This window comes from Zonotrichia albicollis, chromosome 2 (genome assembly GCF_047830755.1).
Source record: "Zonotrichia albicollis isolate bZonAlb1 chromosome 2, bZonAlb1.hap1, whole genome shotgun sequence".
NCBI classification, from domain to species: domain Eukaryota; kingdom Metazoa; phylum Chordata; class Aves; order Passeriformes; family Passerellidae; genus Zonotrichia; species Zonotrichia albicollis.
The window spans coordinates 97,617,551-97,633,322 of record NC_133820.1 but is presented as its reverse complement, the minus strand read 5'-3'; the positions used below and the strand labels follow the sequence as shown (position 1 = coordinate 97,633,322).

At 44.5% G+C, this 15,772-nt stretch overlaps 1 protein-coding gene across 1 annotated transcript in view; it reads left to right on the top strand.

Moving 5' to 3' along the window:
• Positions 1–1,305: 1,305 nt before the first annotated feature.
• Positions 1,306–15,772, top strand: part of GABRA5 (gamma-aminobutyric acid type A receptor subunit alpha5) — a 56,119-nt gene continuing 41,652 nt past the window's right edge. Inside the window, exons 1-6 of the mRNA XM_074535748.1 lie at positions 1,306–1,443; positions 2,068–2,122; positions 2,749–2,901; positions 10,773–10,894; positions 12,691–12,758; positions 12,870–13,090. Coding sequence (XP_074391849.1) covers positions 2,816–2,901; positions 10,773–10,894; positions 12,691–12,758; positions 12,870–13,090 — 497 coding nt within the window. The 5' untranslated portion in view covers positions 1,306–1,443; positions 2,068–2,122; positions 2,749–2,815. The remainder of the gene's footprint in view (positions 1,444–2,067; positions 2,123–2,748; positions 2,902–10,772; positions 10,895–12,690; positions 12,759–12,869; positions 13,091–15,772) is intronic.

Genomic DNA, 15,772 nt, shown 5'->3' with positions numbered 1-15,772 from the left:
CATTGCTGTAAAACGAACACAGCTAAGCACCAGATATAGAGCCATTGAACCATAAACTGGTTTGGGTTGAAAGGGACCTTTAAAAATCATCAAATCCAATCCCTGATGAGTCTCAAGGGAATATTGAAGAGAGGAATTTCAAAGAATTGTCCAAGAAAAATCCTACTGGATTGATACTAGGAAAATGATTCAATGTTTACATAGACAATTCTCCCTGGTGCAACATTTCTGGTTTTGTTAGGTGGGAAAAAAGGTAAACTGAAATTTTTAAGGACCATTTTTCAACTCAGAACTAGGCACACATAGAGCAGCATCTTCTGTGGCAGTGAACTACAGAACCAATATTGATTTCAGTGGAGGGATTAATTCCATAGAGCTTTTATACAGATATAGGAAAAAAACAAGTGCTTCATTGATCCATAACGTTGCCTGAAAGACATGCACTGCCTCATTAGATCTGATAATTTAATAACTGAGTTTGGAGTGTTACTTTGAAATACAGTCACAGCAGTATATACTGAAATCATATATTATCACGTGTAAGATGCGCATGCTGCAAAACGTTGCATTCATCTCAAGAAATCCCCAGGAACTGGGACTATACAGCTCATTTCATCTTTCATGTAGTTCAAAATGAACCTGCAAGCAGTACATTATATATGTGACTTGAACATATAGAGAGTGTGATGCTCCTATCGTTGAAGCTGTGAAACAATGCATCCATTTTTCAGGAAGAGCAACACAAACAATCACAAGGAAACCTCGAAGTTATTGCAGGTCTCATGGAATATACAATACTGATATATAAACTATGGATGTCTAACACTGAGGATGTAAAGAGAGACTTTATGTTGTGGATATAAACCTACCACTTCAGCATTTAAGAGCTGTGATGGTTTAGGTCAGCTCCACTGGAAGAGGAGCATAGGTAAGATCTGGGTATGTAGGGGTGTGTTTATACATACATACGCTAATACACGTGTGGTGCAACGAGCCTACACACCGGCAAGCCTCGGCCGTGCTGGTTGCCCCTGCCCCACGGTCCCACGACACCCGCACGCCCGGGCTGTGGCAGGGGCTCCCTGTCCCCGAGGACAGTCGGTGCCGGCGGGGCTTGCCCGGGACGCTGCCCCGGGGGGCTCGGTGGGGGCTGCTCGAGGGACACCAGCGCGGGGAGCGGCTGAAGCCTCGCGGGCTGCGAGGGCTGCGGAGCGGCCGCTTGCCGGGCGGTGCCCGGTGCCCGGGGCCGGGCACGCCCCGCACACCGCCCCGCGCTCCCGGCCGCGGGCTCCGCGCGGGGGCGGCGCGGGCGCGGCGCTGCGGCGGGGCCGCGCCTGCCAGCGGCCGGGAGGCAGCGCCGCCGCTCCGGCTCCGCTCCTGCTGCCGCTCCGCAACTTTCGGGCAAACACTGCCCCCTCGTCCTCGTCCCCCCGCCGGCGGCTGGTAAGCGCCGGGCTCCCGCTCCCGGGCGGGCAGGCGGAGGGCGGCGGGGAACCCCGGCTGCAGCCCCCCGGGCGGGCACCGCCGCGCACATGGCCGCGGGAAACTTCGGCCGGCGGACGGGGCGGGGGCACTGCCGGGGTGCCGCGGGGACCGGGGAGGGGACGCGGGAAGGAGCTGCGGAGCGGGCACGGGCGGGCAGGTGCCACCCTCCGCCGAGCGGAGCGGAGCGCGTCGCCCCGGGCGCAGTGCGCGGGCGGCGGCGGCGGCGGCGAGTGAGCGACGGTCGCCGGACAGGTGCGGGCGGGCCGGGGCTGCGGGAAGGGAGCGGCGGCCCCGCAGTGCCCGGTGCGGGGCAGCGCGGGGCGGGCGGGCGAGCCCCCGGGGGGCGGCTTTTGGTTCGGGCGTTTTGCCTTGCGGCTCCGGCGGGGAGGGAGAACAAGTTGCTGAGCGATGTAGCACGGGGGCACAGGGTTCAGGTGGAAAATTCAGGCGATTCCCCTCTGGGTGTGTTCTTGAGGGCTGTTTTGGGGTTTTTGTTGGGTTCGGGGTGGTTTGTTTGCTTTTTGTTCCGTTGGCTTTTGGGGGGTTTTGTTGTGGTTTTGGTTTTTTGTTTGTTTTTAATAGGGCACAGAGGAAAACGTTAGTGCACAATGCTGAAATTGGTGATCTGGTCGCTGAGGCAGGTATCCAAAAAGCAGCAGTCGCTGGAGCAGCTACATTACTGTCGTTCTTCGTGCTAGCGTGAGGTTTATGTGCCTTTGCGAGGAAGGTCACTTTTTACCCTCTTCCTCCCCCCGCCCCCCCCCCCCCAACAACCCACCCTCCTTTTGCTAAGCCGTGCATCAGCAGCATGAATTCCAAGAAGCAGTAGGTGTTTCTTGGCATTTCAACTGGGATTTTGGAAAGGGAAGCCGGGTATTTAATGGGAAAAAATTGCGATGGAAGGAAAGGATGCGGAGGCTGCACACAGCCCTGGGTTTGCAGGCATGTGGAAGTTGTTGAAATAGGTAAGGGGTTGAAATTGGCATTTGGAAAATGGTGGCTATTTTTTTTTAGTTACTTGTACCACAGATGAATATTGGGAAAAGCTGGGCCACAAAGAATTTTTCCCGTTTTGCAGTTTGCTGACAGCAGAAGGTAAAACATGTCCTTGAAGATACACAATTTTACATAAACAGCTGATGTTTACATAAGCCTAGATAAGTTTGTGAAAAACGCAGATAGCAAAAGATGCGTTGTTAGCTGAACTCTGCTGTCCTGCTCTCTGTCCATGCAATAATTTATCAATTTTTTGTATTGTTGCAGTGTAAGAACAAAGTGAACAGCTGCACCTTCACCAAAGCAACCACCTGCGTTCCTCTTCTCCTCTGGAATGGACAATGGGATGGTCTCTGACTTTATCATGATCAAAAACTTCTTCCTCTTCTGCGTTTCCATGAGTTTAGCCAGCCACTTCGGGTGAGTTGCCAGTTGCATTTGAATTTCTGCTGTGGCTTTTTTAAGGAGATGAGAAACCTTGGCTCCGTATGGTACAGAGCAGCTGAGCTAAACAAGCGGGCTTTGCGTTTCGTCTTAAGGTGCTGGTGTCAGGGGGAAGGGAGTGGTGTGCTCTCGTGTTCAGATTTGCTCTCTTGCAGCAGTTCTTTATGCCTGCTATGGTGGCACAGGGAAAGGCTTGTGGGGCACAAGGGGCTCAGACCAGGCCTCCAGCTGCTGAGTGCTCTGACCTGGGTTTAGATCAGGCAGGGGCTGTGGTGCCCTCTGCCCCTGTGCCTGTCATGTCGGGATCTTGCACCTTCCCTCTCACCTGATGGGTGCTGGTTATAGGCAGTAGTGCAAAAACAGCCCCAGAACTGCAATAGTGAGTCTTAATGCATGTTACTAGCTGGTAACTAGCTTTCCTCCTGAGTGACCTAAGATAGGGACTGCTTAGGATGTCTGAGTTGGAAACTTGTTAGAGTAGTTAGAAATCATGTTTCCCTGAAGCATATAGCAAGGAATCCCATTTCCTTATTTTTGCTTTGGATGCTTTCCTGACAGTGATATTCTGAAAACTGTATCAAAGAGATGTTCCAACTGTAGGTCGCAGAAAATGAAAAATAAAGTCAGAAGCCCTCTATTTATATGTTTTCACTGTACCCAGAGATCTTAAGAACTTTTTGAATATGAGCTATACAATAGAATCTGGAAAAAGCATTTTCCAAGTGCTTGGGAAACGTAGGTTGATTCTTCTTTGTGGAGGAGAACAATTATTTATGATTTCACCAGAAAAAAATGAATCCTCCCAGTATGCTGATTCACAAGCACACCCATCAATTCCATGCTATAAGAAGATACAAAATGGAGATGCAAATCAGTTTCTGATTTCAAGCACACGGATTTGTTCCAGATTGGAACTAGGAGAAAGACCAAACTTTGAGTGGTGACTGTCTATGCTGTAAGCAAAGCTTAGCCTGGTATCCAGCACGTGTCCCGTGCAGGCAGGCAGAAGCCTGTGACCTCAGAGGTTTATATGAGCAGTTGTGGGACTGCACTCCACAAAGGATGCAAAGAGCTGCACACTCATCTGTTCACCTTGGAAAAACCTGGTCCTTCTTTCACCATGGTCTAAGGCAAAAGTGTCCCAGGATTTTGAGACAGAATTTTGAGAGGGAAGAGTGGGACTTGCTTTAAACTTGTCTTTACATTATTGTAGTTTGACAGAGTATTTCCACGTTGAGAAAATCTTGGTGACTATAACCTTAAGCCCTTCTTGGTTGTTCGTCATCCCTGCAGAAGGCAGCACATTGCAATAGCTGAGTGTGACCTGCTTGCTGTGTGGGTCTTTTAAGTGTGCATCTCCTCTAACACAAGAATAGATAGACAAAGATGCAAAAAACCCCAAAACCAAACAACCCAAAACCCAGACAGTTTAACTCTTTGAGTCCAAAGCAAATACTGAATCAAAGTCCCAGGTGGAAATCAGTGTGACCTGTAACCTGGCAGATAACCAGAATAGGACAGTTTGAGGAAACTAGGACACTTGTTTTCTGCAAGTTAGTGAAAAAGCTTCTGTGCACTAAAATGAGATCATCACATAAATTCCCCCCATCCCATCCCCCTCGCCCCCCATTTCTGATCCAGTAATTTTAGTCCAGGCCTGCAGAGATAAGCAGCTCCAGTTCACTGCACCATTCACACACTGCCTTAGGGCTGAATTTTGACCCTGCTCAAAAGACAGAGGATGCTCCAGCGCTTCTGCTTCAGAGGCAGAAGCAGTTTCAGAGTGTAATTTGCTAAGTGCTTTGGGACTGACTCTTCAGGACGGAGGAGTACAATTAACATGTAGGCTGCTGTATTAACTGCAGGAATCTAATACTGATAACACTTGCTGTTGCTACCAGATTCTTCTTTATTAGCTTCATCCATGTTTCTACTGCCCTGTTATATTGCGGTGAGTTTTGCAATGTGCTAGATAAAAGTGATTGGTCAGATGAGCACAAATTAAAAATCAAAATACTGTAGGACATTACAGATGAAGGCAGATATTTTTACAGTTCTCCATAGTCATTCCATATTTATATTAAATCATAAATACGGTTTTTGCTGACATAGCCAAAGCCACCTTGGGGGATGCACAATGCCTGGTAACATAAACAGAAATTATGTATCTCAATCTACTAGGCTACTTGAGAAATCTCAGCAAAATACTGTGATTAATGTTAAACATAAATGTGTAATGACTATTGAGAATTGTCCACATTAGTAGGCAGTAGAGGGATACTGTAGACATAATTGGTAGCAGCTATCTAAAGAAAAATCACTAAATTAAAATGCAAAGATATAGATGAAGTGAGAAGAGGTTTTGAAGTCTCCCCCACTCCTGTTTTTTGTATAACAGTTTTATGAATCTACTTCTGCAGAAACGGTCCAGCGCGGGTCAAAGCTTTTTCAAGTGTGCTTGAATTCAGCCTTGAGTTGTATAATTCTCTAACAAGTTGTTTTAGTTAAGCATTTCAAGGTAGCTCACAATTGCCTCAAAAGTAAACAATAAAGCTAGAGATTGATTGAAAGTGAAATAAAACCAGGAAGAGTATTTTCAGGTGAGATAAAACACTGCTTGTGAGCCCTCAGGGCGCCCAGGTAGTGGCAGCCCTGTGAGGATTGCTGCCACGTGTGGCTGCTTGCACACAGATCTCCCTGAGATGAGATAGCCTGTGGCTGGCTCCAAGCTGGCCAGCTCTTCCTTGGCAAGTCCCAGGCTGTCCATGGGATCACACTGGTGATGCACAGTCCTGGTGTGTTTGTGTTTTGGATGTGGAATTTCAGAAATCTGTCTAAGAGCCAGAACCAACAGGGATGGACGTTGTTCCTGTACCCAGAGTATAGTTGCCATCTGCTAATAATATTTATAATAGCAGAAACACAGAGAACAGAAGATCCCAATTATGTGTAGCCAACGCAGCATTTCTCTGTACACTCTGAAGAATTCAGTCCATGGTGTGTCTGTATTTTCACATACTTCTTCTCCAGCTCACAGCCATTATTACTAAGACTATAATCCTGCTATTTAGGCAAAACCTACCTCTCCTTCAGGCTGTTATTTCAAGTTAGTCTCTGCAGCCCTAAGCAGTTAGTTCTGCTGGGATACTTCATTTCAAGTACTTGTGATGCTAGGGAGTTCTTCCTTATATTTTTAAAGACTAATTTTGTGAGAATTATTGTATCTTTATGCAGTCATGCTTGTCTGTTAATTTTTTTATTCTATCTTCCTTTCATTCTTCATATCTCCAGATAGTTTTTTGAACCCATTAGATAATTTTAATAACTGAAAAACTAAATTGCAACCTAGAACTGCATGCAGGAGGCAGAAGGTACCAGTCAGTCCCACTGCCAAACAGCTGAACAGCTTCAGCATCTCTGGCCTGCCAGCTGGCCAAAGAGCAGGAGTGTCCCTCAGGCCTTCCAGCTCTGCTCGGTGCAGGAGAAGCCCTGGCATGCAGTGCCTGCCAGTGAAGCTGCAGGTCAGTGGCCTGGGAGGTGTTCAATGACCCTGGAAGCAGTTCAGGACATTGAAAGGGGCATTAGGATGTCGAATGATGGGGAGGACTGTAAGCTGTCACCCTGTGAAAAACAGGCTTTCACTGCACTGCTCACAAATTGCTCCTTCCCTGAAGGCAGTAAAATGCTGCTTTTGCTAAACAAAAGAATTAAATTATTTTTTAAGAATCTGAAAATAGTTTTAAAATTTCATCATCTTAGTCAGTTCTCTGTTCTAATCCAATGTGAAAGAATTGAGTCTTCAGTGCACAGATTCACAACATCAACATTTTTAGATCTCAAGAATCCATACAGAAGGGGTGGCAAGAAGCTAACGTAGAAAAGTAAATCTGTTTCCTTTGATGTCTGGCCAACTGTTAATTTGTCTGAAGTTCAGATATAATTGCAATCCTATTAAAGCAAGTTATTGGAAACACTACTCTTAAAAGAGAGAGAGTAAAATATATCTTTCAGTAATAAAATATTCTTCAGTTATTTTTCCAGAAATTTTAACCTTTTCTTTTAAAAGATGTTTTGGGAAAATCATTAAATATCTACCATAGCTTTTCCTCTTATTACAGCTAAGCTGTGAGTAGTACCTACCACAATTCTGACTAGATGGCAAAAAAGACAATGATGTTTAAAGTGGTAAATTATGAAGTTATCAGAAGAGGTAACTGAGCATCTTTAGAGAGTTATTACATTTTACGCTGATGGGCCCCTTCTGTGGCTTTTGATTTTTTTCAGTTACCCTAAAATTGCAATATTAAATAAATGTGATGAGAAGTATTCCTGGTTGGTTTAGTTTATGTTCAATAATGAGCTTTAAATGCAATTATCTCTGAATTTTCTTAGCATTTCCCTAAGATTCTTTTATAGGTTTATTTTTATCCCGAACTGAAAATTTCTGCTATAAAAACATTTTTCACTGCAGAGAGGCAATAATGTGCTTACCTACTAATATGTTGATAAAGCCTAATCCTCAGCTGTGTGAAAATAATTGGTTTAAGGTAGGTAGCACCTATTCCTCTCTATTCATTGAGCTATATAGTATCTAATTTATGAATGTAACTTTGCAAGTAGAGTTTACATGTCTTTTTACATGTCACAACAACCTCAGCCCTTACTCCAAAACGTGCATTTTACCAGCAATCTCAATAACAGAAATTAAACACTAACTTTCTGTTAAGACAGAAAAAGTCACAATTAGATGAGAGCAAAAAGCAATCTATCTACAAATGCAACTTCACATAATACTGGCATTTCACTGAAATTCGGAATCAGATGCCTTCCTTTTTGGGTGAAGTGATCTGCCAAATCTAAATTGGATTGCAGTTTTGCAGAAGTGCAGACTTTTTACTGGTCTTCACCATAGTTGTTTCTCCATCTTTTCCCTCTATTAATTGGCTTTTGATGTGAAGAAATAAAAGTATTTCAGTATATGGGGTGTGTGTACTATTCCTGTGAAAGACAGACATAGCTGAGATAGAAGGAAGTAGCATCAATTCCTCTTGTTAGATTGAGAGGAGCAGTTCTGAGAATTAAGCATATTTTGTCCCATCCCCACAAAAATAGTTCAATGGAAATCCTCCCTCAGAGTTCAATTGGCTCTGAATTCAGGCATAAGCACTAAAAATAACAAGCTTTTTCAAGAGCAGAGAAACTAGTGAAGCTTTGTGTCCTGTGCCCCCAGCACTGCATCTTTGCAATAATCCCAGCTCTGCATTTGATATCCCTTGTTCCCATCTCCCATTGCAACACCTACATTTTACCTGCACTGTCCTTTTCTCCCAAGATCTTTCATAATGACCCTGAAAGTCTCCTCCATATCTCTTAATTGTCAGAGAGGAGGGGGGCTGGTCTTGCTGGGGCTGTTTCTGAGCTACATGCATACTGAGTGGCCCAGTCAGCGAGCCAGAGGGAATAGATGACTGCTAACCTCACATTTTTACTTAATGAGGCACTAATTTAGATTGCTCTCCCCTTGTCTAGTCATAGCTTCTCATGAAACTTGGAGGAATGAAATGAAGTTTGATCTCTCTGCTTCTTTGTCAGATGCAGTGGAAAATGAAAATGGGTTCCTACGTGGTTGCGGTGTCGCAGGCAGACAGCATGATGCATATCTCTTTCTTATGAAAAAGAAAAGATAAAATAGATGAGAAAAGTCGAAAATAGTATTCTAGGTGTACTGGATTTTCATGCTTTATACTAGGATTTTATCAAAGCATTCGTTGTGGTTGCTGCATTTAAAGAAAGTCTCTAAGTTCTGTCTCCTCTTTGCATTTGTTAGGCTGCTACTTGTGAATATTCACTTTTAAATGGTGAATCCCTTCAATTACAATTGACAAAAAAGTGTACAGTCTTTTTTCTGGAATGGTCCAGCCTGAAAACATGTCTAATGTTTCTGTAATCAGTTTGCATCTGCTGGATTAACTTTCTTGTCTGCCTCAGTTGCTGAGTAAAGGTTGTGGTCACAGCAAAGAAAACAGAATTAATTCGGTCTTTTGACCATGGAGATGAAAAATAGGCAAGATTTGTGGCTATGCCTCCACCTGCAGCGAGGGGAGATCCTTGGTGGCCTTGGGCTCTGCAGTGTGAAGCTTGCTGAGGGTTGCAGCAGTGCCAGCTGCACTTGGGTCATAAGAAACCATTTTCATGGGCTTTGATATTTCAGGGAATCACGTCTGTGGTCCCTTGACCTGACCTTACTCCCGTGCCCTGAGAGGCTTTGCAATCTCTTCCTCTTCCAGCAGAAGCATCCAGACTGTAAAGGGAATGAGCGCAGGACTGGGGGTTGCTGGGTCTGTGAGGGGATTCATGGCTGAGGGCAGCTTGTTCTGAGCTAGCTCTGGTGTCATTAAAACTTCCAGATGCACTATAGGGGTGGCAGTGAGGTCTCATTAGTGAAAACCTTTTGCAGGTAAAACCAGGTTGAGGTCCCTTTGTCTTTCTTTGTATGAATCCTATTCTCTTAGGTAAGGCAACCACTTATGTTACAAGTATTCTGCAAAGAAAGCTGTTCAGAGAGATGCTCAGAGCTTCTCTATTTATTTACAGATTTATTTTCCTGGGGACTGGTAGTAAATAAACATGGATTCTTTTTTTTTTTTTTTTTTTTTCCCGCTGGATAACTGTCTCCCATCGAGTTCAGGTTGCTGAGTGTAAGCTATTCCTGCCTGCTGGCAGGGTGCATGAGGCAGGGAACAGTTCCTGGTGGGGCAGTGTGCTCTGTCACAGCTGGAGGATTTGCTGGTGATCTCAGCAGAGACTGAATCATGAATAAGTGCCTAGTGTGAGCTGTCTTAAGAGATGCTCATTGCTTGCTGCAGGTGAAGCACGCTTGTGGATAATCTCCCATGTCTATTCTTTAGGTAAGCAAAGGCCTTAATAAGCAGGGGATTCTCCTAAGCATCTTTAAATGAAAATCAAACAGATTTAAAAATGCAAGTTGTTAGTTGTGCTGTGAGCGGCTTCCTAGGTCTGAGCCATGGATAAAATGATGAAATAAAAAAGAGTTCGGAATAAAAACAAATCTGGCCCCAAAGATATGGAATGAGGCCCACTACACATTGCTGTTATTTGCATACTACAAGGAAGAACTAATTTATGCAAAAGAGAGAGGAGGAATGAAGAACTGTGTTTTCTGTACAGCAGTATGTTTTTCAGATACCCCAGTGGGATTTTTCAATGTAGTGGGAGTTTGTTATCCTCAAGTAAGGTCACAGTTCATCCTTTGTTCTGGCAATAAATTATAGAAACTTTGAAAATTAGAAGCTGTTTGGCATTTAAAGATTGAACAGCACCTTCAGGCATACTTTGAAGGTGCATCTCCAGGCACACCTGTGCTTCTCATGTAGCTTTGCAGCCAACTGATGTAGTTCCCAAAAAATGGAGAGCTAACCTTAGGAAAACCAGTAACAGTTCTTGGCAGTGCTGTGAGGTGACCTGCTCCCTGCCATGGATGGTGCCATGCCAGCACTGGGGAGGTGGTGGGGCTGATGTGGGAAGCGCAGGGGACAGGGATCTGCCTATGCATTACAGGCAAAGATCACAGGGCTCAGGTGTCCCCTGATCCTGCATCCCATGGTTTTACCTCCATGGCGTGGGCCCTTCTTTGGGTCCTCCTCCAGGGAGGGCTATTTACAAGTTTATAGTAGTGATGAAATAAATGGCTGCAGCTCCCTGTGCTGTTCAGGAGCAGCAGGAGGGGAGAGAGCCTTGGAGGCTCCATCACAAAGTACCCTGGAGACTGAAGCCCCTTGAAACCAGGGTGGCTTTTGACATTGTTTTTTTTTGTTTGCACAAAACAGCTTTTCACAAACGCCAACACCATCAGTAAAAGAGGAGGCCAATGATAACATCACTATATTCACCAGGATCTTGGATGGTCTGCTGGACGGCTACGACAACAGGCTACGCCCAGGACTGGGAGGTAGGATAACGTGATGTCCCCTGCTGGACAGGAGCATTGTCCACATGGGGCCCTCTAAGGGGGCTGCCTGCTCTTGGCTGTGACAGGGCACTTGTGTTTGATTAGCTAAACTAAGTCCAGAAAGCAGATTTGTCTCCTAGCAAATGGGGCACAAGAAAAGGATTACTAGAAGTTGTGTTCCTCAGTCACTCAGGTCATCTGAGGTTGGCTTAGGAGAGCATCTGTGATACATTTTTTTCTGTAATTGCATAGGGTTTGGGTTTTTCTTTCTGGTATTTCCTAAGGTGAGCAAGGCATTATGCTAGCAGGTTGCTGCAAGATTGCCTTACTGGTCAGTATGTAAAAAATTATGTTGGTAATGCATATTTCTTTTAAAAACAGATCCCCAAACCATCCATATTTAGACAAGTACAGCAAATCTGTATTGATATGCCTTTTTGATAACCTCTACAGCAGCTATTTTAAAACCGTAGCATGTGAATAGTGGTTGCCATCCTAACCTTGTTGAGCCCTCCTTCAGCTCTCTTTCCCCCAGATTTCTCTCATTTTCTACCCATGTGTAAACCATCTGTTATGTTTCTTCCTGGCCCTTTTTTAATCTGGCTACCCCCACCCCTTCCTCTTGTGAGACCAACACATTTCTTTCATCCCTTTCTCTCCTTCTCCTCTCACTTTACACAGAGCTTCTTGAAAATAGGGCTTGATGCTTTTTAGCTTATATAACGAACTTCTGAAATTTCTGCCCTTAAATTAAATTAGACCTGGATTTGAAAAGATGCCAGAAGGACTTAGAGACTTGGGGGTAGAAATAATTTGACCTAACTTTGGACATCTCTGAGGTCTGGAATCAGGCAGGTCGCCCGAGCCAGCAGAGGGGAGTAGGTCCTTCCAAGATACACTTTATCAGATCCTGTGATAGGTATTGCATAAGTGCTGGCAGTGCTAACTGACAGCCCAGAAAGCCAATCCCATCCTGGGATGCATCAAAAGAAGAGTGGCCAACAAGTTGAGGGAGGAGATGCTTCCCCTCTGCTTTTGTGAATACTGTGTCCAGCTCTGGAATCCCAGCATGAGAAGGACTTGAACCTGCTGGAGCGAGTCCAGAGGAGGCTACTAAGATCATGAGAGGGCTGGAGTACCTCTCCTGTGAAGACATGATGAGAGAGTTGGGGTTCTTCACCCTGGAGAAGAGAAGGCTCTGGGGGGACCTTATAGAAACCTTCCATTGCCTAAAGGTGCTTAGAGGAAAGATGGGGAAGGACCCTTTATAAGGGAATGACAGGATGAGGGGTCATGGTTTTAAAGTGGAAGAGGGTAGATTTAGATTAGGTAATAGGAAGGAATTCTTTACCTTTAGGGTGTATGAGGCAGTGGAACAGGTTTCTCAGAGAAGCTATGGATACCCCATCGGTGGAAGTAGTCAAGGCCAGGTTGGATGGGGCTCTGAGAAACCTGATCTAGTCAAGGGTGCCCCTGCCCATGGCAGGGGGTTGAAACTAGATGATCTTTAGAGTCCCTTCTAGCCCAAACCATTCTGTGTCTCTGTGATCAAAACCTGTCAGTCAGAAGAAATGCACCCTTGAAGGGCTGGTTTCTTTCTGTTTGTAAGAACAAAGCCTGGACTCCCAAAGGTCAACAACTGCGTTTGATCTGGGATGAAAGGCCTACTCAAGCATGCTCTTAATTTCAGTCTTTTGGGGATTTTTGAGTGATTCAGAAATTAATAGAAATAAGCATTGCCAGTAGGTATTTGTATTTTAAAGCAATTACTGATGCAGAGCCTGTGTTTATTACAGAGAGAATAACTCAGGTGAAAACAGACATCTATGTTACCAGTTTTGGTCCTGTGTCAGACACAGAAATGGTAAGTTAGCATGTGGCTGCCAACTCGGTTGTATTTACTTTGCTACAGTCATTTTTGGAACCATCATTTCTATTCAGATCCTGCAATACCTTGAGTGTTTCTTTGTGCCAGGAATACACCATTGATGTTTTTTTCCGACAAAGCTGGAAGGATGAAAGGCTGCGATTCAAAGGACCTATGCAACGCCTCCCTCTCAACAACTTGCTTGCCAGCAAGATCTGGACCCCAGACACTTTTTTCCACAATGGCAAGAAGTCTATTGCTCATAACATGACAACCCCAAACAAACTTCTGCGCCTGGAGGATGATGGCACTCTGCTGTATACCATGAGGTAATATCCAGGGTTGATGTCTTCTGATGCTGATTTCCAGATAACTACAATTACTTGTGGGGAGCATCACTTTCCCCACTCCTAGTAGAGCCAGGGAACCAATCTTTCACGCATATTTGTATGAATATCAAGAAAAATGAAAAATATAATTGTAGCCTTCAAGTACAGATTAATTAGTAGCTTTTGAATAGTGTGAGTGCTTAACTATTTCTTATGATTAAATGGAAAGCATATTCTCAACAGATTTGATGATTCAGTTCAGCTTTTTTAAGATCTGTTCTCTCTTACTGTTTGTGTTTGTAGCTGTAGTGCAGACTGCAGGAAAACAGTATCCAAGACCAGAAATGGAGACTTTGTTCTGGGGCAGTACATCTTGAACCCTTGGAGCTTTTGTTATATTTTTTTTTAATTTGACTAATAGTGCTAAAAGGCAACTGATCATAGGGATAAATGACATAAGCTAGCAGCACTGTGAAGCTGCTTTAGCAAGTACAATCCTGCAAACAAAGCTGGGACATTATATTACCAAGGAGCAAATGAGTGTCTCAGATCTTCAGAGATGTATTCTTCTTCTGATTTGCGTATACTGCCAAGAATCATCATTGCATAATGCAGATAGAAGATATAACATCAATGATTTTAGGGGTCTGAAATTCTTTTCAGGACAAATCCCACATCAGTGTTTGGAAATTTTCTCCTCAAAGGTAATTAGCCTATAGTAATTAAAACTGCTGTCTGTCTTCAACAGGGTTTTATCCAAGACCATAGTCATAGGGACAACTTGAAAAAGAGATGAAAGGAAAACCCTACTGAGCAACAAAGGGTTATTCTGAACTTTCCACAAATGAGAAGGAGACCCAGCAAAGTTCTCAGGAGCCTGAATTTGGGCACTGAGATGACTGGGCTTTCAGCAGGCAGCCCCAGCCATGTGTCCAGCCCGTGCTGTGTCCTGCTGTGGGGCCACACAGTCCCGCACGCCACAGGGCGAGTCCCAGGCTCGCTCATGGACCTAGGTGGTTAAGACTTGTTGAGACTCAAGAGGGTTATGCTTCTGTACACAGGGACCTGGAGCTTCCCAGGTTTTATTTCAGGTGTTTTAGACATGTTTGATTTTTTTGAGCCTAGTCTTAAATCCCTTATTCTGGAAGGAAAAGGGTATCCTTACATGTGTCCTTACAACTTCAGACCATCCCAGTTGTAACTACATTAGCACTAAAAAGACTTAGACATGATGGAAGTCATGTTTAAAAGAAGGAAAAAACATCCTAATTTTCTCTTCTGTTATGTGTGTTGCTGTACTTACTAGCCCCAAATTAGTGATCACCGCAATAATAAACCAAAAAATGTGAGGATGCATGGACACATTTGAAAGTCCAAATGGCTGTCAGAGAAGCTTCACAAAAAAAGTTAGTAATGTCAGCCTTCAAACCAGTCTCACTGCTGCATGGACTACGTAAGTGCCACTCGAGAGGTTGCAGAAGTGGAAATTCCCAATTATCTTTGTAAATTACTTGTGTAAGTGAAGTTCAGATCAGACTCACATTCAGCCTGGAGCAGAACCTTACATTGTGGGGCAGATTGCACAATTTCAGTGCAAGTGCTGGTTTTTGCAGTGTTAACAAATGCAGTGAAGCCCTGATTCATGAGGTGAGGAGCTAAGCCACCACAGCTAGCAGAGTGAGACCTGGGTGAACTAGACCTAGGCGAGCTCATCGCTGAATCTGAGTTACTCTGTTAAGGTGTGTTTCTGGTGAAAATGGCACAATATTTTCAGGGTACCCACAGGTACCCTTCTGAGGAAAAGCTCAGCATATGCAGCTGGAGAAAAATATGGATGTGACACAGACTTTCTAATCATCCCACTCAGCTCCTTTTCTCCTGATTTTTTGGGATTGATGATTTTGTAGACTACAGAAAAAACAGAATGCTTTTGTAACCTAAAAAACGATGCAACTTAAGTTTTATTTGTTAGAATATTGTCTGTGGAAATAAAATTTCTACTAACGACAGGTTATGTGATAAAAAATAGAGTGCAAAGCTTTTAAATCAGCTTGCTTTCCAATATTACAAGTAATAACTTTCATGTGTTTATCCCTTCTACTTGGGTCAGAGGGAGTCTCAGTCAGGAGCCTGCCTTTGGAACAGGCATGGAGCTGTGCTCCTTTAGAAGCAGAGACATTCTGTGCCACAGGGTGGCTTGAGGGTCCCATCCCAACCTGTTCAGAGATGACTGTGAGAAGCAGTCACCTCTGCTACCTTGAGTGTCCTAACAAATGTAACAGCTAGCAGAGTTACCTAGGATGGCATTCCTTGAGAAGACAGGCAGCACTGGGCTTTTTTTGGAGGGGAGCTGCTTGTCTCTGTGGTAGTGCATTGTGCAGCACTGAGCTTCAGCTGAGGCTTGAGCCCCAGTTCCTGTAGCTCCCATCAGGCTTACTCAGTTCTCAGGATCTGGGGATGTGTAGACAGCCCTCTGTTAGCTCTGCATTCTCCTCGTTTCCAAGGAGGAATTGCGAGCTTCCCAGACTGTACGTAGGAGTATTCTGTGTGGGGAGGATTGGACCCTCTGTCATTGACAGAGATGCCTGAATTGCTTTTGCAACCTTGCATCTGGCTGCCTGAATGAAGGGGAGGAAAGCAGCCGAGCCAATGCTGACCTTCCATCCTATTTCACTTCCAAAT